Source organism: Magallana gigas, chromosome 4 (assembly GCF_963853765.1).
Source record: "Magallana gigas chromosome 4, xbMagGiga1.1, whole genome shotgun sequence".
Taxonomy (NCBI): Eukaryota; Metazoa; Mollusca; class Bivalvia; order Ostreida; family Ostreidae; genus Magallana; species Magallana gigas.
The window spans coordinates 38,435,854-38,457,299 of record NC_088856.1 but is presented as its reverse complement, the minus strand read 5'-3'; the positions used below and the strand labels follow the sequence as shown (position 1 = coordinate 38,457,299).

The 21,446-nt window shown below is 33.3% G+C and overlaps 3 protein-coding genes across 4 annotated transcripts in view; 1 reads left to right on the top strand and 2 right to left on the bottom strand.

The window, feature by feature from the left end:
• Positions 1-3,266: 3,266 nt before the first annotated feature.
• The window catches only part of LOC117688661 (uncharacterized), a 222,628-nt gene continuing 204,448 nt past the window's right edge, over positions 3,267-21,446 (bottom strand). The window contains exon 3 of the transcript XR_010713185.1: positions 3,267-3,334. The gene's annotated coding sequence lies outside the window, so the exon portion shown is untranslated. The remainder of the gene's footprint in view (positions 3,335-21,446) is intronic.
• On the bottom strand, positions 5,507-18,088 carry LOC117682937 (uncharacterized). Of its 2 annotated transcripts, none has more exons than XM_066082377.1 (2): positions 17,969-18,088; positions 5,507-7,935 (listed from the first exon to the last, which is right to left on the bottom strand). In XM_066082377.1, exons 1-2 carry the CDS (start codon positions 17,969-17,971, stop codon positions 6,118-6,120), a joined length of 1,821 nt encoding a protein of 606 aa, XP_065938449.1. In that variant the 5' UTR covers positions 17,972-18,088; the 3' UTR covers positions 5,507-6,117. The 2 variants fall into 2 exon arrangements, with proteins under 2 accessions (XP_065938449.1, XP_065938448.1); XM_066082376.1 differs by lacking the exon at positions 17,969-18,088 and adding an exon at positions 14,037-14,143.
• Positions 18,286-21,066, top strand: LOC136269489 (calcium-responsive transcription factor-like). The gene is made up of 6 exons (XM_066083347.1): positions 18,286-18,421; positions 18,584-18,750; positions 19,738-19,863; positions 19,992-20,144; positions 20,263-20,474; positions 20,657-21,066. The coding sequence occupies exons 1-6, from the start codon at positions 18,286-18,288 to the stop codon at positions 20,784-20,786; spliced, it is 924 nt and encodes a 307-aa protein (XP_065939419.1). The 3' UTR covers positions 20,787-21,066.

The window sequence follows — 21,446 nt, the reverse complement described above, 5'->3', positions numbered from 1 at the left end:
ATATACGCTCTGATATATTTTCCATTTAAACTCTCATTGAATGCTTTAAACGAAGGCACGGATCAAAACTAAATTAATAACCACTTGGGATAAGCACAGGCAGCTGCCTTTTTGATATTATTATTTTTAAAAAAGTTATATAAAATGGAAATGTGTGAGCTGATTTCATTTGATTCGTTGCCTGGAAAGCTTTCAAAATTGAGAAAAGTGCAAAACAAATCCATCAAATGATCGTTTAGCGTGATATGTTTGTAATTTGATAGTAAAAGTGGTTTGAGCTTTTGTATAAAAATTCGTCCCAAGCAAGGCAATGACAACACTTGTTTTTTTTAATTAAAATATGACAAGGTAATCTCTCTCTCTCTCTCTCTCTCTCTCTCTCTCTCTCTCTCATGATTGCTAAGTTGATTTTTTTTTATTTTAATTGTATACTTGAAAATCATTTTCAGAATCTGCTATTTGTTGATGAGCGTCCCTCTTCTTGTGGCGGTAAGTGCGAATGAAACGCCTCAACAAGTAGTGACAAGATACAACAACTACAAGGCGATATGTAATGGAATGGGTTATGAAAATGTACGCTGCAAAGGTTTGGAAAAACATTTCATTTTTAAATGTTGATATTAGGATTAATTAAAGAAAGATGGCAGTATGTATATTCAGGGGTCTCTATGATCCTTATGACTATGTATAAGCGTCATGGAAACTCTTTCTTGTCCAACAGTAAAATTTCGCTGTACAGCTGACTTGGTACACAGCTTATTCTGCTATTTTTTTTTAATTGAACGCTGCAAAGTACATGTACTTAATAAGAATTATTCGTTGCAACTTCCTGTTTAACACAAGTATTGATTTTTGAATTTTAAGCTCAGCCAATAACACGTAAAAGTAGTAGAAAGTCACTTCTGAGCAAGCTTTACCCAACATGCGCTACAGTACATGTACAAATTATTTAATAACATACGTAAAAGTCTAAAAGCTGGTGTTTTTACTCATATTGAGACTAATGACATCCATCTTTAACTGCTAATTTTAATATTTCCATTTATTCTTTTTTTCCTTAACAATATTGTATTTCTAATCTAAAAATAGATCCGATTGCTTTCCAATCTTCACTTACCAAGACATTGCAAAACTTGAAGAATCAAGAGACTGTGATCTTTGATAAGGTTTCATTAAACGAAGGAAACGCTTACGACAATATCTCCGGAATATTTACAGCACCATTGGACGGAATCTATTCCTTTACATGGACAATATTAACAACAGCTGGAAAATGTTTCGTCACTGAAATTGTGCTGAATGGCCAAAAAGTTGCATTAAATCATACCGATGGAAGGGGTCACGATGGATATCCTATGTCAACCTCACATTTTAACATCAAATTGAAGAAAGGCGATAAGGTCTGGATAAGGACCTATGGCACCTCTGGGCAGCATGCCCATGGAGGTTGGTGTTACTTTTCTGGAGCAAAATTGTAGCACATCCAAAACGATACCAAAATAAAGCATTTGAAGCTTAACACATACAATTGTTTTGTATTTTCTAAATGCAAAATATATTCTTATAATGCATAGAAAATTTTGTGCCGAACAAATTATATACAAACAATATACTTTAAACTTATATCAATTGAACCGTTTGAGTTAATTTGTTATTTAAAAAATTTACAAAAACAACTCAAAAATAAAAATAAGCAAATGGTTTTCAATATAAATGAAGAATCAATGACGAACAAATGACACAATGTTACATTGATTACGTTGGGAATTTAATCATTCATTCATAATCTAGCTCAGAAATGTGTGCACTGTAACTATTGAGGGAGGAGAAACTGTAGTTTTACAGCGGACCAACTCGAATTTTTTCTATCTTAAAAACAAGTATTTCAAGGCATTTATCAAGATTTTAATAATACGCTGATTAAAAACAAATTCTTCAAATAGAATAAATTGCTTGCTATCTACAACCATACATTTTTTGCCATCATGTCATCACTGTCGCAAATATGCAATAATATTACTATGTAATGCGGACTCCCAAACCATGACTTGAAACGATGATGATAATGTTCGGCAACATCACAGAAACATACAATCTATATTGAAACTAAGAATCTTAAAGGGTCATGGTCACAATTTTTGTCAAATTCTATTTTTCTATTTTTTTAATTCTTTACAATGCTTATGGAATGCATTTCTAATAATCAAATAAGATTTACGTAGAGTTATAAACAAGATACAGGGCTCACAATTTTATGTCATGTAAACGAGGCCCTGTCTTTGTATACATAGGTTTAATATACCAGTAAAATCCTTTTAAAGCAGCTTTGTCTATCTTCATACTTATTCATTTTAAGCATAAATTAAAAATTCCTAACCTTTAACAGATTCATTTTAGGTCTAAAACTAGATTTGTACTTCAACATTCACAATGTAAACAAAAGAATTGCAATCTCTGTAACTCGCTTATATAACTCAACAAATGGCACTTAAATGTTGGTTGCAGGGTTGGGGTCGATTTCTTTGAAAATCGATGAAATATTTTCAAATACATTTTATCAATTTTTTAAAATGTAATTATTATTTTTTGCTTTCATTAATACAATTCATTTTTAAATTTTGGTTTTAGGATTTGATTGATAAAACATATGGTATTATTTAAATGACAATGAAATAAATAATTATTAGTTTTCATGGCCCGTTTGACTACTAGTATGTAGAAGCGTCATAGAAACTCTTCTAGCCCAACAGTAAAATTTCACTGCACAACTGACCGTGGTACACAGTTTATTCTGCTCTTCTTTTTTTTTAATTGAAAGCGGCAAAGTTCGTAATAAGAATTTTTCGTCGCAACTTATCTATTAACCCTAGTATTGATTACTGCATTTTACGCACAAATTACCTCGCGCAATTACACATAAAAATGGTAGATTGCGACATCTGAGCAGGTGTAAAGAAGAATAATCCCCCCCCCCCCCAAGTTGTAGAATAATTGGATGTTTTTTTTAAGAAAAAAGACCCATGGGTTATTTCGTTATGTTAAACATGATATCAGACTTTATTTTCCTTAGCTGATTTTGAAGTTATATGCACCGACGCTACATATATTTTTCATATCCGTAACAAACTCACAGAAACGCACCTACATTACCACAAAATTTATTGTTAAAACTGTTCTCTTGTCGACATATGGAGGGAAAATGACGCTGCACTAGCGTAGACATCTCCTGAAGAGTACTTATTACATAACCATAAATAATTCTGAACAACATTTTATATAGCTTTATTACATGTATCTTAAAACGATATTTGATTTACAAATTTTGCACAGCTTGCTGAACTATATTTTACCGCAATTTTACAATTGAATGGACAACAAATTGCAATGTTTACACGAATATGATAAAACATGTGTGCAGGTATTGCATAACCATTATGTAATTGAAAAAAAGAAACGAAAAAAACACATTCATACACAATGAATAATAAACATTCTCTCTCAGAGGAAATTGTGGGATAATTAACGATATAAATCCCTGAACTGAGCCTTAGGGACTACTGGTGATACCCTTACAGCCCAAATTTGAGACCAAAAAATGTATGCTCTATAGGTTCCCTACTCTCCCTTACGTATTCCTAAGATGCACACTTCAAAGACAATGGAGATAACGGTCCATCTTTTACCCTTATATCATTGTTAACATTTAAAAAATGACAAAATAAGGGTGAGCTATATTAATACTCTAAGATGTGATAGACACCCTCTAACGCTTGTTATGAACATATGGGAAGGTACTATATACATTATCCTAGTGATTCTAGATATATGAGATAAAAACACCTGAAAAAAGCCCGAAACCCTGGGGACCACATGATGGTACCCCTGCAACCCAAATTTGAGACCAGGAAATAATAGCCCTATAGGTCCACTTCACCGCCATGGTATTCCTTTGATGCACACTTAGATATCAGAGAAAATGATCAAACTTTTAGTCCTATGTCATTGTGAAATGCTAAAAAATAACAAAATTCGGGCATGCTATTTGGACCTTTTGATTATCATAATTTTTTTCCCTCGAAGGGTCATGTCAAAACATGACTTGGACAAAATAATCCCAAATTTCACCTTGGGATTGATATTTTGGCCGTTTTGTGCGACAGGCGCTATTTCTTTTTATTAGAATAAAATCACCATGGTAGACTTCTGTTCATGTTATTATTGTAATGATAGGGAATCTTTTAAATATTCGATTCATGTTGCTTCCGAGGTAGTAAAAAGAAAAGGGGATAATATTTTAAACACAAGCAGGTTTAACTTTGATGTAAACATACTATCTTTTTCAGGGGGAGGGGGGGGGGTAGCTTTCAAAAAGTGTCAGGATTGTTTGCCTAGATGGTCGCTTCCAATTTACGATGAATATCTACGAATGTGTGATTTGGTAAGAATAAACAACAAATATAGTTATAAAGCTATAGTTATGTGTAGTACCGCATACACCTAGTAATGTACTTTATGTTGTTTTATATATTATCATACATTTTCATGTTACTTTATAGGACGCGTTGATTTTTCCATTTTGAAAAGGACTGCACTTAGGATAGCATTATTGTCATAACATATGAGCCTTATGGACACATACTGATTTGATTTCTATTAAATACAGACGCATGTATACCTCTTATCAAGGCGAGCTTTACTGCATCTGAAGTTGTAAATGCTCGTACAATTATTGATACATTAATCATCTTGAAATTTAATAAAAGATGTCGATAATAAAATAAATATATTTTCTTCTCGAGTACTCTCAGTACTTTGATGATCTTCTTTATTGGCCATTAGCTTTTACGGGCTTAGTGGCTGCTGTTAGTGGCTGATTGTTCCAGCCTGATTATAATGCCTAACAATGTGGTAGAAAGCCACATCTAAGCAGGCTTTACCCAGCACATTTGCGCCATATGGAACTAACTATTTAAAATTATATGAAAAACTCTAACAGTTAGTGTTATTAATTCATATTAAGAATTATGATATTAATTTTTAATCTTCTCTGTGTCCTTTTTCTTCAAACTCTTTTAATATTTTCATTTTATTCTTTTCTTAAGATATATTATTTATAATACTAAAATAGATACAATTGCTTTCCAATCTTCACTAACCAAGACTCTGGAAAACATGGACAAACAAGAGAGTGTGATCTTTGATAATGTTTCGTTAAACGAAGGAAGCGCTTATGATTACACTTCCGGAATCTTTACAGCACCGATGGATGGAATCTATTCCTTTACGTGGTCAATAATAACAAAATTTGCATATAATTATTCCGATGGAAGGGGTCACGATGGATGGCTTACGTCAACCTCACATGCTAACATCAAAATGAAGAAAGGCGATTAAATGTGGATTAGAGTCCAAGTAGCCCGAGGGCAGTATGCCCATGGTGGAGATTGGTGTTCTTTTTCTGGAGTAAAATTGTAGTATATTTATAGGGATATCAAAATAAAGCATCTGAAGGTTTAAAAATTTCAATAGTTTTTGTATTTTCCTATGCAAAGGAATTCATGACAGTTTTGAAATACAAAAATATGAAATATTAGATGTATACATTGTTTAATTTTGGTTTTAAAATTGTACTCAGGACAGTGGCTTGAGATGATGATAATCGTCTATCTCCTTAATTAATTCAAACGGGAACGAGCTGGAAACAACATAGAGACGTATAAAACATTGCAAGTACAACAACTCATGCAATACATTACGTAAAATTGCATACTATGTATATTGACACTAACAGGTATACTAATAATATATGGAAGTGTCCCATACCAACTTAAAAAGTAAAAAATTTCCCATTCAGACACTCTTGAACAGCTACATCAGTGCATCTCATCTTGATAAATTTTAAACATCAAAAAGATATTCAGGAAACCTGTCGTATGAAAGACAAAATCACAAACTGTTCAGAAGATATCTGATCAGAAGGAAGAGTCTTGTATTGTGTTCAATTGTTGATAAAAGATGACAAAAAAAGCAAACCAAGTTGGTGGAATACGATGGACTCTATTTTCGAACTTCTGAATTCCCTCCCAAAAATTATTATCATCAGCTAATGAGCTATTTTTAGACATGTTCTGCCTCTGATGACCTGACAAGTTCCAAATAAAATTGATGCAGGAGGCTGTTTTGCTGTAAAAGGAGTTCTTCAGTTTCACCTAAGTCCAGCACAGAAATCTTTTGAAATGCACACTTTGTCAATGTAAAGGATTCTTGGTTCTTACTTGCAACAACAACAACAACATGAACTGCAACATTTTCATTCACAAAAATTTGTTTCACCACATTTAAAGCTTGACCAATTGTATCACCTCGATGCATAGCACCAGTTGCCACTTGAACAAGATACAATGTTTTTTCCTCAACTTTGACCCTTTTAGGTGACGAACACCCTTCCTTTTCATCAGAGTCAGTATAATAGACAAAGTAATCTATTCCCATAAAATTTGGTATTTTTGAATATACCAAAAATCTATCATATGACTTTGCATAGTGTTTAATAAAAAGAGAAAATAAGGCAACATTTCTTTCATGACCTTTCAGATTGTTCGGTACATCTTGATAGTGCAAAGACAGGTCTTTTGTGTAACATTCAACGAAGTTTTTAGCAGGAATATATTTCATTTTCCAAGATGATTGTGACACTTCTTGTTTTGTCTGTGATGGCTGATACAATGTATTACCACGCCTTTCCGGCAGAAGTACTCCTTGCTTTTTTTGAGACTCAACAAACAATTTTTCAAACTCCTTTCTAGCTCCACCATTCTGAAACATAATTTGCAACATTTTATCAGAACTAATTTTTGCATTGTGAATCATCTCTTCCAAATGATACGGAAACCACGAACGCCAACAGTTTGCCAAGTTTGGAATTAAATGTCGAATTTTTACACAACGATCACCAACATCCAAATCCATCCTTGCATACTCAAGGTTACTTTGTAGATCCTCAGCTTGGACTCTGTAGTACTGAACTTCAAATATGTTGATCCCTATACTAAATTCCTGTACCTCTTCCCATTTCATGATAATTTCCCTTTTGTTTGGAATGAAATTGAGCAGAACAGCAGTGTGAAGTTGAAACCTGGAATACTCAGGACTTTCACAACTTTTACAATTTGCGATTTTGTGTTGTTTTTCTTTTGTGAACTGTGCAAAAGCATCATCCACTGTTCCATCTGTTCTCGTGTACATATCCTCCAAAACACTGTTCAATAATCTGGGCGTCATTATGTATTCTTTTGAGAACTCATTATACACTTCCTTTCCTTTTTCCTTTAGACTAAGTCTATGATCATAACTCTCATCCTCCCTGTCTTTTTTTGCGATCAAGTACTCCAAGGACCCCTTCCAAATATCTACAAAGGAGTCCTCATCAAGCTGAAATTTTCTTCCAAATTCTGTAAATTTATGTGCACTTGCAGTGAAGCCTGTTTCAATGAGAATAAACTTTGGTCTTTTAACTTGTCGTTCCACAATCTTCTTCATCTTGTTTAGATAATGTGTATTATAGAGAGTTAAATGATCAACAATAATACAGTCATTATCTTTGAACTTTTTTGAATGAGCGATGAAAAATTCCAAATCTTCATCTCGCTTTTCAATTTCGTTTACATCAACATAATGAACAGAGAGGTCATCATTTTCTCGACACTTTAAAATATAGTAAATCGCTGATGATGTCTTCCCCAAACCTTCAATTCCATTCAAATAGATCAAGGTAGTCTTTTTTGCTCTGTTATCCTCTATTGCCTCCACAAACTTCTTATGAAACTCTGTCTTTATAAAGTATCTTCCCTCCTCGAAGTCATTTACATTGGCTAAAAAGCTTTCTTCTTTATCGTCAAATACATGTCTTAGAATATTTGCTTCAAATTCCTGAGCCTGAAAAATAAATTGAGTAAGCATGTATATGGTACTGATAACTCCTGATTGATATTAAGAAAATTCTGTAATACTTGCCCCTATGCTATGTAGATTCATCATGTGGAGTTTTATACCTATAACTGTAATCATAAAATGTAAGATGTTGATGCCAAGGCCCTGGTCATGATATACATAATACAGTCCCTGAAACATTTTACTTCCCTCATGGACAGGGAGTGAACAGTAAGCGAACGCAGAGTGCACGGTGAGCAAACGCTGAATGGAATTGAGTAAGCGGCTGTGAACGGTGAGCTCACACAGAACGCAGAGTGCAAACGGTAGCAAAATGTGAATGGAAGATGTATGATTGGTTCGAACAACTTGGGTTTATCCTCCGTCTCTTACTTCAACAAGAATAGATATTAAAATATATAGTATTGTTTTGTTATAAACTTCTGCAAGAACAAGTGCTTTCAATTTCATGCATTAAAATTTGGTCAAGGATTGAAACAAAATTAAAACTAAAATTATCATTAAGATGAAAGAACTGTAAACGTAATCTAAACTCATTTTATTGATGATTGATAATTTAATGAATTCCTAAAGAAGTAATTTGTCGCAAGTAGGGAGAATGTTTTAAACTAGCCAAATAAAATGGAAAAAAATCAACACATGTAAATATAAAATGAAGATTTTTAATTTTTCCAATTTGTGTTTACAAAATTGTAGGGACATGCTATCATAGTTAACATTACAGATTACAAAGCTCACCAAGACTAGGCATCATCGTTTTGAGACCACCTTTTTCATATTATATGAAAATCATAGTTAATCATGTTAATGATCTTGGATGTTCATGGATACTGTTTTGACACAATATCGTATATCATATGTAAATAAAAGTTTGAAAATCATATGTTCATTTAATACTGTATTGTAAGATACAATGTTTATCAATACAATAATATAAAAATTGATATTGCATCCTATGATACTATACAATATATATCATATGATACAATATAATACTGTAATATATAATAATACAATATGATATTGTAACATACGCTATGACATTGTATCAAGATATGATATTGTATCATATATTATGATATGGTTTTGTATCTTGTAAAACATTGTATTTGATCACATAATACAATATCATAATATATATGATACAATATAGTATCATATGATAAAATATCATATCACATAATAAATCACAAAATTGTAACATATGATATTATATTGTATGATACAGCCCGATATTGTATTGTATGCCATAATATTTTGAAGCCCCTCTCCAATAGCAATGAAAATAGACGGGTGTTCAAAATATCGCGGCCATAATATTTTGAACCCCCTCTCCAATAGCACTGAAAAATAGAGGGGTGTTCAAAATATCGCGGCCATAATATTTTGAAGCCCCTCTCCAATAGCACTGAAAAATAGAGGGGGGTTCAAAATATCGCGGTAATAATAGTTTGAACCCCCTCTCCAATGGAAATTGGAAATAGGAGGGGGGTTCAATATGTCGCGGCTATAATATTTTGAAGCCCCTCTCCAATAGCACTGAAAAATAGAGGGGGGTTCAAAATAACGTGGCAATAATATATTGAACCCCCTCTCCAATGGGAATTGGAAATAGGAGGGGGGTTCAATATATTGTGGCCATAATATTTTGAACTTCCTCTCCATTGGCAATGAAAATTAGAGGGGGGGGGGGGGGGGGGGGGTCAAAATATCGCGGCCATAGTATTTGAACCCCATTCTAAATGGGAATTGGAAATAGGAGGGGGGTTCAATATATCGTGGCCATAATATTTTGAACCCCCTCTCCAATAGCAATGAAATTAGAGGGGGGTTCAAAATATCAAAGCCATAATATTTTGAACCCCCTCTCCAAAGGGAAATGGAAATAAGAGGGGGGGTTCAAAATATTGCGGCCATAATATTATGAACCCCATCTCTAATAGCAATGAAAATAAGAGGGGGTTTCAAAATATTGCAGCAATAATATATTGAACCCCCTCTCCAATGGGAATTGGAAACAGGTGGGGGGTTCAAATATATCGCGGCTATAATATTTTGAACCCCCTGTCCAATAGCAATGAAAATTAGAGGGGGTTCAAAATATTGCGGCTATAATATTTTGAACCCCCCTCTCCAATGGGAATTGGAAATAGAAGGGGGGTTCAATTTATCGCGGCCATAATATTTTGAACCCCCTCCCCAATAGCAATCAAAATTAGAGGGGGGTTCAAAATATCGCGGCCATAATATTTTGAACCCCCTCTCCAAAGGGAATTGGAAATAAGAGGGGGGTTCAAAATATCGCAGCCATAATATTGTGAATCCCCTCTCCAAAGGGAATTGGAAATAAGAGGGGGGTTCAATATATCGCGGCCATAATATTTTGAACCCCATCTCCATTAGCAATGAAAATTAGAGGGGGGTTCAAAATATCGCGTCCATAATATTTTGAACCCGGGGTTCAATATTTCATGGGGGGGTTCAATATATCGCAGCGATATTTTGAACCCGGGTTCAATATATCGTGGGGTTCAAGATATTATATGACACCGGTCATTTTGGTTCTAAAATTATAGTAGCTGGAAGTTTATATTTATAACATGGAACGATAGTCTAACATAATCTTATTCGTATTTTCTGCTACATTACTTCATTTAAACAATACAGAACTTATTTGTGTGGTTATTAAGTGGGTTTTTTCACGTTAAAAAACTTTTAAGCATATTTTGTTTTCTTAATCATAGAATATATTAAGTAAAGAGCGGTTTAATATACCATAATTTTCACAAGTTGTTGAAATTAATTGATCAGTTACAAATTATCTATCTACACTTTGAAGGAAGCAAAGGGTAGTGTCACTTACGTAATCAACCAATTAACACTACCATGCCAGCCCCCAGGCGTTCACTCAACCATCCAGGTATAGTCCACGCGGAGCTAATACGCTTGATCGGCCATGTGTGCACTTCGAGAGATCAAGAACTTCGAGAGATTGGAGTTTGAGAGGTCAAGAGTTAATTTGCTTAGTTGTATAGAGAAAAAAATAGGGACCGTGATTTCACTTCCAGAGATCGAAGTTCGAGCTATCAAGTGTCACTTGTATATCATACAATATCATGTGATATAATAATATATACACATTACACAAATCGGAACCGAACCGAAATCCGGAAAAACAGAACCAAAACCGAACCGAACAAATTGTTCCGCGGTTCTCGGTTTTTTCGGGTACCCGTGACAGCCCTAATATATACAATATCATATTATACAATATCATTTCATAATTCACAAAATTATTTACATTTCATCAGCATGACAGTTTCAAATCATGAACTTTGACCTTTTTAATTATAAAATGTCTCCGGCAAAATCATTTGAATTTTTTTAAAATAAAAGACTTCAGTATAGTGAACAAAATGCTACTAAACTTTCGTACAAATCCTAAAAATTGCAAGCCGCAAACCTTACCTTAAACCTGAACAGTGAGCAAACGCTAAATGTTCTGTGAACTGTGAGCGCACGGTGAACGCTTTGTAAACGGTGAGCGCGAACGGAGAACGCAAAACTGTGAATGGTGAACACACAGTGAGCAAACGCAACTAGAACTGTCCTAATGGGACTAATACCCCCGCTAGGCTAATTTCAAATGGGACAAATAATTGAATTGAATAATAAAGGTTTGGAACACATACAAAAAAAAATTTCTAGAATTGTAAAAAAAAAAAAAAATAGTTAACAAAGAAAAATTAAAATCAAAATTGTCAGAATTTCACTGTAAATACATATCTATAACAGTAATACTTTTACAAATGCAAATGTATGTATTTGATGATATATTTTTTTAATTTAATTGATTTAAAGAAAAACCAACAAAATGACAATAATCCCTCCCTTTGCAGTGAATAGAAATACCAGTAGCCAAGCAATGCTCTTCTGTTGATAAAACTTTCAATATCTTTCTAATAAGAGTCTTGACAGATGCAATTAGTTGTTTCAAATTTTCCTCACTTTCTCCTATGGCACAATGGAACTCCATATCAGAAAATTGATCCCATAGGACTATGATTTTCTTTGATGAACTTGTTAAATTTAATAAACTCCCAAAACATTACCATAATTACCATACTATGTAAAAATATGTAAAAAAAGAAAATTTAATATTACAAACAATTTTAAAATTGCCAAAACACTACAATCATATCAGTAATTTTGAATTTCATTAAAATTAATGCCTAATAGGGTCACTTCATCAATTTACTTGACAAATAAATTTAAACAACCTCTAAAAATAGTTTAACTTCTTTATTAATAATTATATTATTTATTTTCTTATAATGATAGACCTTTTGGTTTACATGAAACAGTTTTAAAATAGCCCAAAAACCATCACCCACTTTACAGATTATCAATTTCCCCTAAACACATGCTCCATCTGAACCATGGCTCAGATAATGGCTCCCTTGGGACAAATGAATTCAGCCACACTTGTCTTTGATGTTCTTATTAGCTCCTAAGAATTTATCATTGACAAACAAAAACTTTGCATTGTCAGTTGATAGAACACTTATAAAAAATAATTTCTTTTTTATTAATTAAGACATAAAGACAAAAAACTCCATCTGGATGTATTTATATAAATATATTTTAGAGTGTTTTCTATTAATTAATTAATAAAATCTGTAAGGATTACCTCCCTTACTTTTCAACATTAGTGTACAATATATAGAATAAGGAAAATGAAAACTGTCATAAAATCATTAAATCTTGTCTGATCTTAAAAAAAATTCCAGGTGCACATCTTCAGATGGTGTTCAACATATGTACAAATTTTCAAACTGTTCCATGCAGTAATAAAAAATTCTATAGGGGGGACAAAGTTGCGTCTACAGACAGACGGACGGACAGACAGACGGACAGACGGACGGACAGACAGACGGACAGACGGACAGGGTGAAACCAATATACCCCCCTAAACTTCGTTTGCGGGGGTATAAAAATGGGAAAGTAGAATGTTTCAGGGACTGTATAAGCAGAAAGCTTCACATCATCTTTATGTATACAAGTAGTTTGGTTTTAGAGTACTTGGGGGAATTCAGGTTCTCTTATCCTTAGTCAAAAGTGTTGTTATCAATCATCTTAAAGCTGCTTTGTTTGATTTTTTGGTCATTACAGTATCAAATAATTTTCAATACAAACCAATTAGCTTAGGAAGTTAGACTTAACATTTCACATATTTACACCAGCAGAATTAGTATCCTTTCAAATATAGAAATGTTCAAAGTAAATAAAAATAATTTCACTATGGGAACACAAAAAATGCATCATGGGTGTGTATACAAAAGGGAACCATTTGAATTGTCCCCAAATCAATTGGTCTTATTCAACCTGCATATTATGCATCGATTGTAAACAAAACAAACTTCATAACTAAGTTGAGAGGACAAAATGTACACAGGTTAATTTTTGATTTTCAAACACATTTCATATTCATAGCAAAATTCAAACTCACAGGGTTCTCATTAACATTTAGAGTAGGTGGAGGAAAATAAACAGTAGGCGGCACTCTTGAGGGCCGCAGGCCCGAACTGAGGGCCAGAGGCCCGATGGGGGTGAGTCCGAGAGGGGTTTTTCCCCCTTTCGGCAATAGGGGGTACGAAAATTTTTAAAATTTACATTGCAGGAGGTGGCATCTTGGACCTCTCTGGGCATATTTTGACCTGTTTTATTTGTTCACAATATAGCACTTTTTAGGGGTCCATTTTGCAAAAAAAAAAAAAAAAAAAAAACCTCATAGGCATAGCACAGAGCCTATCAATCTGACTTTCTTGATTTATATATTTAAATACTTTTTAAACAATTTTTTTGTTGTAGCAGTTGAAAATCTTGTTTGATTAAATGTATTGATATTTAAGTTTAGGTGTCTGGAAGACTATAGAGTCTGAGTGTCTGTAGCTCATTAAATAGATCTCTTCAACTGAGTTATCACAATTGTAAAAAAAATGTGCAAGTTTCATTGATATCCATTTAGAAAGTTATAAGTACCCACTGGTTATTCTTTGTTAGAAAAAAATATGACACAAACTTACAGACTGACTTATCAGTAATGAATCAGACTTCATTTTGTACTTCCGTTCATCATTAATTCTTTACATGTATGTGTGGCATATTACATGTAGGTCTGGAATGGCCGACGTTCCCGTGCGCCATCTCAACATGTTCCGTTTGAGGAAGAAATCAGATTGTCATTTTAATATCAAATTGAATAAAAACGATCGAGAGTTTTCAGTGTGTGTGACATTATGAATAAATAAAATTAAAGACAATAAATGATCTGTGCAGGGAGGTATAAATGTCCCTCATTTGTGTTAAAGAATAAAAAAGATCAGCCTTATTTCAAAGAAATATAATATAAAAGACAAATATTAATTCGTCATCCAATTTTGGAAACGGGAAAATTCCATGCCATTATTAATCTTTAAAACAATCGGTCCATCAATTTGTTTATATTTTACTTGGCTTCCTATGCCTCATACAAAACCGGAAAAGAAAAACGCTTAGTAAAACTTGAACCAGTCCGATTGTGATTCCGGAATCATCAGCGCGTTTTAAAGAAGGGATCATAATCTAATAAGAAAAGCATCAAAATTTTATGCTTACGATATTGCATTCACAACGTTTAATAAAACAAACGAGGTAACCAAAGGCCTCTACTGCATTACTGATTTTTCTTTACATGATCATACTAATTTTTAAAAGTAAAGTAACCGGCGCCATTGTAAAAATAGACGGCGAAATCGCCGGTCGCCGGCACTTAATGAGAACCCTGAACTCATAACACAATCATATGTAAGTCTGCTTTGACATCAGGGGAAAATCTTATTAAGGGGCGAATAAATGTAATACCCTTTTATGTATATCATTTTTCAATTGAAATATGGCTTATTTGCACAGTAATGCCTATTATTATACACATACTAACCAAACCTATCGTTTAAAAGTGTACATAAGAAACACCGTGTAGAATTGCACATAAGGGGGCCGTGATCGGTGTAGGGCGGGGCCGTGATTTTGAAGGGGTGAAAGTAGGTTCATCAACTGTATTCAAAGACTTATTATGTTTCATTAAAATCAATTTTGATAACCAAAAGTATTGCGCGGAAGACAGTGATTATTGAGAAATTACTTCTAGTAACATGGGAGTTAAGATATCTTTGGAAAAGCTCAAACACTTCGACAATATGCAGGTAGGGTAGATGCCACGTATTATTTTCAGGGTAATTTATTAAAAATTTTGAATCCTACTGCAGAACTTTCACGTTTTTTCGTCTAAAATCATTCCAGTGAATAGAAAATCTATATTTGTAAGAGAAAACCATCTCACATGTATGAATTGAGGAGTATTTGATCGAAAACTTGATGTGGCATAGGGGGCTGATGATCTTGTGGAAAAGGGGGGCTGTGACTATATTTCATTTAAGCAAATTTTCCCAACAAAATCCACATTTTAATATAGTGATGAACATGTGGTTATTGAATTCTAAATCTATTCAATGTATTGCTACTCCCATTTTTTTTATTTCACCATTTTTTTTAATTTATATATTCTAAAATTCATTTCAATATAAGAACCATGATATCATATGTAAATTATATTTTATAATCAAAGGCCGGAGCCGCCAAAGGCGTCAAGCTGACATTTTATTTAATATATATAGATATCATTAATTTGAATTTCTGCACCAATAGTCATATACAGTGAAGTCGCCAATTCCGGGTCACGTCACACTGTTTCTTTGATATTTTACAAAGCTATTCTATTTAAATTTTATACTATATATATATATATTGAAAGTACATTTTGTACTTTATTGTATTGTATTTTAATACAATAACTCATCATACTTACAAATTTCAAAGTTCAGTTTCTGCTCTACCACCCATTTTTACAGAATGCTTGTGTTTTAACAATTTTATATGCATCAACAATAAATCAATCTTTTTTCTGAATGGTATAAAAATGGAATAATGTTTTTAAAAGATATTATTAACAATGATGGCTCTTTCTTAACTTTAGATGAGTTTTATGAAAAATTTAAATTTAAACCCCCTTTTCTTCAATACAACAGCAGTCTATCCTAAAAGCACCGGACCGTCGGACAAAACTGGTGAAAATCTAATTGGTCCGATGCACTAACCGGTAAAATCTGTCCATTTGTCCGAAGTTTGTTTGGTTGGGTTTCAAATTTTATATTTTCTTTTAGAATTTTGGACCGGTGAAAATTTGTTTGGTCCTGTGAAATATTTTAAACTGTCTGTTCAAATGTCCTGTGATGATTTTTCTTTTTTCGCGAAGACTTCAACAGTCTCCTTTCCTCTATCCCAAATAATTGGAAAAAATATGTCAAAGACAAAACACATCCTCCCCATAGCGAAGGAAATATAACGCACTCCTTGTCTGTTCAAGGAAAACTTCTACCATTAAGTGAATTAAAATGTAAAGATGCATATTGGATTTTAATTAACAGTTGCAAGGAAATTACTCTCTGTATCCAATGGTCAGAAATATTTGAAGTAGAAATTCCAGTCTCTAATTATAAAAAGATATTTTTAAAATTTACCTTTTCAGTGTTGCACACAAACTAACGCACAATCTCTTCAGCTCAAAATATTACACAGAATCATAGTACATAACAAGTCGCTTTTTAATATGAAATTGATTCCAAGTCCCAACTGTAACACAGGCAACTGTAATCAAATTGACACTATACATCATAGATATTTCCAGTGTAGATGCATACAAATTTTCTGGAAAGATCTAATATATTGGTGGCAACTTCGAACAGAGATAATTTTCTTTCGCATGAAGCTTATTTCTTAGAAATTTTTTAAAAGCAATGAACTCAATTTGTTTGTCTGGTGACTTTGAATGAATTAGATGGATAAAGCATTTTCCAAGTAAAATGCAATAATTTAGTGGAACATTTTTTACTTTGTAGATGCCAAATATGTCATCTCGCATGGTTAAGTGATTGACATTTTCTATCTGCTCTAAACAGTCTTTGAACAATTTTCACAGGTTCATAATTTGAATACGAGGATACAACACATTAACCATCTTCGCTAGCCAAGGGTTTTCGGTCCACTTTGCTCCCCATAAACCCTTGGCGGATTTCATTACGAAAACTCGGTGATGTGGTGGCGCTATCTAGCGAGCAACTTGAGTTGCGCCCCTTGCATATTTACATTTTAATCGAATTGAACAACGGGTTATATATACACTACGGCATTAATACAATTTGAAAACATGTTGACTACCGAACATCGGTACATAATTAACGATGCTATTAAATACGAATTAAGTTATAACCTAGGGAAAGCACCAAAATAGGAACGAATATACTAACGGGATAGGCAACTTCTACATTCGCCATGTCTACTTCCCATGCTATCACGCGAGCATTGACAAGTTTGCAGAACTATATATAATCCCAGTAAAATATGTAGGTTTTTAAAGCGATCTGGTTAGATCATCGTTGGGGAGGCACTGTACTCGAGAACTTGTGCCTCAACTTGTTAAAAGCACCGAATGTTTTACCAAAGATCACACATGTGTTTTCTTTTAAAGTTTATATTTACAAGCACTGTGATTGGATCAGCTACTCGCAGCTGCAGCCAATCATAAAACGGAGCTTGTCACCGAGTTTTCGTAATGAAATCCGCCAAGGGTTTATGGGGAGCAGAGTGGACCGAAAACCCTTGGCTAGCGAAGATGCACATTAACAGCGTTTCCCTTGTTACAATAAAAGTTTAAACATACTTTCACCACTTCAAAATCACGGCCCCGGGTTACACCGATCAGCCCTTATGTGCGATTCTACACGGTGAGAAAGGACGCCATTTTGATTTTTGTCTCTTTTGATGTTATCATTATGATTGTTGTTATTTATATTCTTTTAAATGAATATATATACATATATATACATACATAAATATATATATATAGTTAAGAAATACGCACCATTTCATCATTTACAGTCGCTATCAGTCGGACTTGGTAGTCTGACACCGACTCGGTCGATGCTAGTTCAGATCACGTACAGGGAGGTCGCCGTTCGGAATACCTCTATTTAATTACATCGGGTTCGAACAACAAATAATTCCAGCTTTACTTTGGAGGCAACATGTCAACATGATTAAAAAGGCAACCCAGAAAGTAACAATTGAATCGTCATATATGATGTTGCACCAATATTTAATTGATTTTTGTGACCTTTATTTCGAAAGTCGTTATCATGCACACCATGCACACATGTAGTGTAAAATTACAGTAGTGGTATGGCAGAAGCTCCGCTTCACGTTGTTGTTGCATCCCTGGAAGACGCCGAAAAACGGATAAATGAATTCGAAGTTGAAACAGTAACTAGTTTCACTGTTTTCCGTCGTAATAAGGGATTCAGAGAGGTCTTCAGTGGCAAGTGCCTTGTTATGTTAACTATGTTTAATATATAGAAAATGTTTTCATGTCTGTGTGATATTCAGAGTGATATATTTAATATACAAACAAGTTATTCAGTTTTCAAGTTTGAAATTTATACATTGAGAAAATACCATTAATTGCATATTATTTTACTAGCAGACTTAGGTAAACACAGAGTGAAGTGGGAGGATGTGAGTCGTGGGGAAGGACCAAAAATTCAGTATAATGGAACCCCAATCATAATATTAGGTTGGGATGTAAGAGAGTGCCAGTTTGGACCTGACAGAAATGTGACGAAAAAGCTAAAGTATCAGTTGGAAAAGGTATCTTAAAATTTTGTTACACACACAGTATAGGGCAGGGTATCGGCTGGGAATTTTGTATTGCAATATAAAATTTGCAATATATTTACATGGATTTTAACTGTATTGCGATATGTTTTGAAAACTAATGTATATGAAATGAATCTAGACCACAGCAAGGCATGTTTGGTCAGTCTACGGTGGCAAATAGGGTTTTGAATTGAAAGTTCATTCTATATTATGACAGTAGGTAAAGAACTACAAGTCAGCTGATGTTTAGATATTCAGACCTCTTAATGTTTATGCATTTAATTAATAAAGACTTTCCATTGATAGAATGGAAACAAAATTTTCAGTTCGATACACATGCATACATACAGTTTTATTTCTGAGCATTTCCAATGCCATTAGTTCAGAAGTTTGATTATCAGTTATTGTATATATATAGCATCTCTCATGATTTGCGATGGTATATAATTTTTATCCAACAAGTTGTGAGTTTTCTATCCCCGAGCCTTGGCAAGGGGATAGAAAACACACAACGAGTTGGTTAAAAATCATATCATGTTTTACCACGTCTTTTGTTAAACCTTAATCTTTTCTGTAAACATTTTAATTGTGAGCCACACAACACATTTACTACAAGACGTCAACAACTTTACGCATGGAAAAAAGTTCCTTGAAGATTAACAAACAAGCATTTCATTTTCTAACATATTTTTATCAATTTATGAAAAAAATTAAACAGCATGAAATGCTTCACATTTATAACTTCACACTTTTCAACTGAATTATTTTGTTACATTTTCATTCTACGTCAATCATCACCTAAACCTACATAATGTTTAATTATGACGTCACGTGGCGTAAGAACACACAGTGTAATATCAAAAATTTATCCCATGAGTGATATCCACCGCATATTGAGATAAACATGTGATAAATGCACGTCTTCATATAGTGGTTCATAAGAAAATGTATCACTTGGGAGATTGCTTTTATTCCTAGACCGTGGAAGGAAAAAAAGACCATTCCTACATACAAAAAGGCAGGACGTTGGTTCAAAACACAAAGAAGCAGGATTGTCCTGCAAGAATTCACTTAAAAAGAATATGTGTTTTTCCAGAATATAAGGTAAGTTACAAATTCTGTTTTGTCATGTACTTAGTATATGAGTCACCAAATTTAATGTTTTATATTAGAAAATTCTCTCAGATATTTTGAGCAGATGTTAAGTAACTTGGATGATTTTTCTTATTCAGATCAATGGCCCAGACTCCATCTGGAAAAGAAAAGACCAGTCGCGAAGACTGAAAACTGATCTTGAGAATAAAAAAGATCCAGTGACATGGGAAGAGGAGATCCATATTCTTTTTCCCTCTCTGGATGATCATAGGAACCATGTTACTGGACAAGTATTTTAAAAAAATACAAATGATAAATTTGTTAATGTGATATGCTTTGAAAATTTGACCTCTAGGTATATTGGCTTCATTATTTCTTAATACAATGTTTGTTTTTTTTATTCTTAAGCTTGCAGGGATTTGTCAGCCTATTGACAAAGTAATTAAAAAGAAAATTCAATGTCTAATGGATGAGGGTGTCACCAAAGTAGCTGAAATGAAGCGTCACATTAAGAGCTTCAGTAAAAAAGATCTTGGAAATACATCTACCCAGAATAGACGCTTCTATCCATTAGATAAAGACATTAGAAATGTGATGGATTCCTATAAAAATCAAACAAGGTTAGGTCATGTATATTCAGAATCGTATATAATTCCCCAAATTTATATAAAAAATCAATTTAATTTACATGTATTCAATGAAATGTATACTTAATTGATTTGCATATTTAGAAGACATGCAAGAAAAATGGGAAATATGATGTGTGTACGTTTTTAATCATTTTGATTAAATTCTATTGTAGATTTTCAAAGGATGATAAAGAAAATCTTGAGTTGTTGTTAGAAGAATATAAGTCTGTGAATGACAAAGACAGTTTCTACCTTGATATCTCTGAGTATGTGCATGCCGTGGGTTCTTTATTCAGTCATTAGTAATTTGATATCTTTAGTAAACTATTGTTTTAATCTGCAAAAGATCTAGAATGTAATTGCAAAGGAAGGTATATTTACTCGGACATTTTTCTACATTTTCGTACTCATTTAAAACTGTAACATTTTAAATCCCTGCAACTTACTCATCTTACAAAGAAGTTCTTAATTTTTTTTTTTATATTTAATTGTGCATGCAGGTAATCAGACATGATTATCATGTGGGAATAGTAATTGCAGGAATGTACAGCATAACAACCATTATTAAATTCCTATCATCGCCGTTTTAGAGATTAATCTTTTTATTTATGAATTCATTATAAACTACTGTTTATTACAGAACTGAAGATTTCCTATTTGTTGGCCAAACAGAATGGCAAAAAAGATTACTCAATATGTATGGTCAAGAAATCTGTTTGTTGGATGCAACCTATAAAACAACAAATTATGACCTGCCAGCATTCTTTGTGTGTGTTAACACCAATGTTGGTTACACCATTGTTGGCTGCTTCATTACTGCAAATGAAACAAAGAATTCAATAATGAGAGGTCTGCAGTATTTTAAGGACTGGAATGTAAATTGGCATCCCAAATATTTTATGACTGATTTCGATACATCTGAAATTAGTGCTATAGAGGAAACTTTTGAAGGTAAAAAGATGG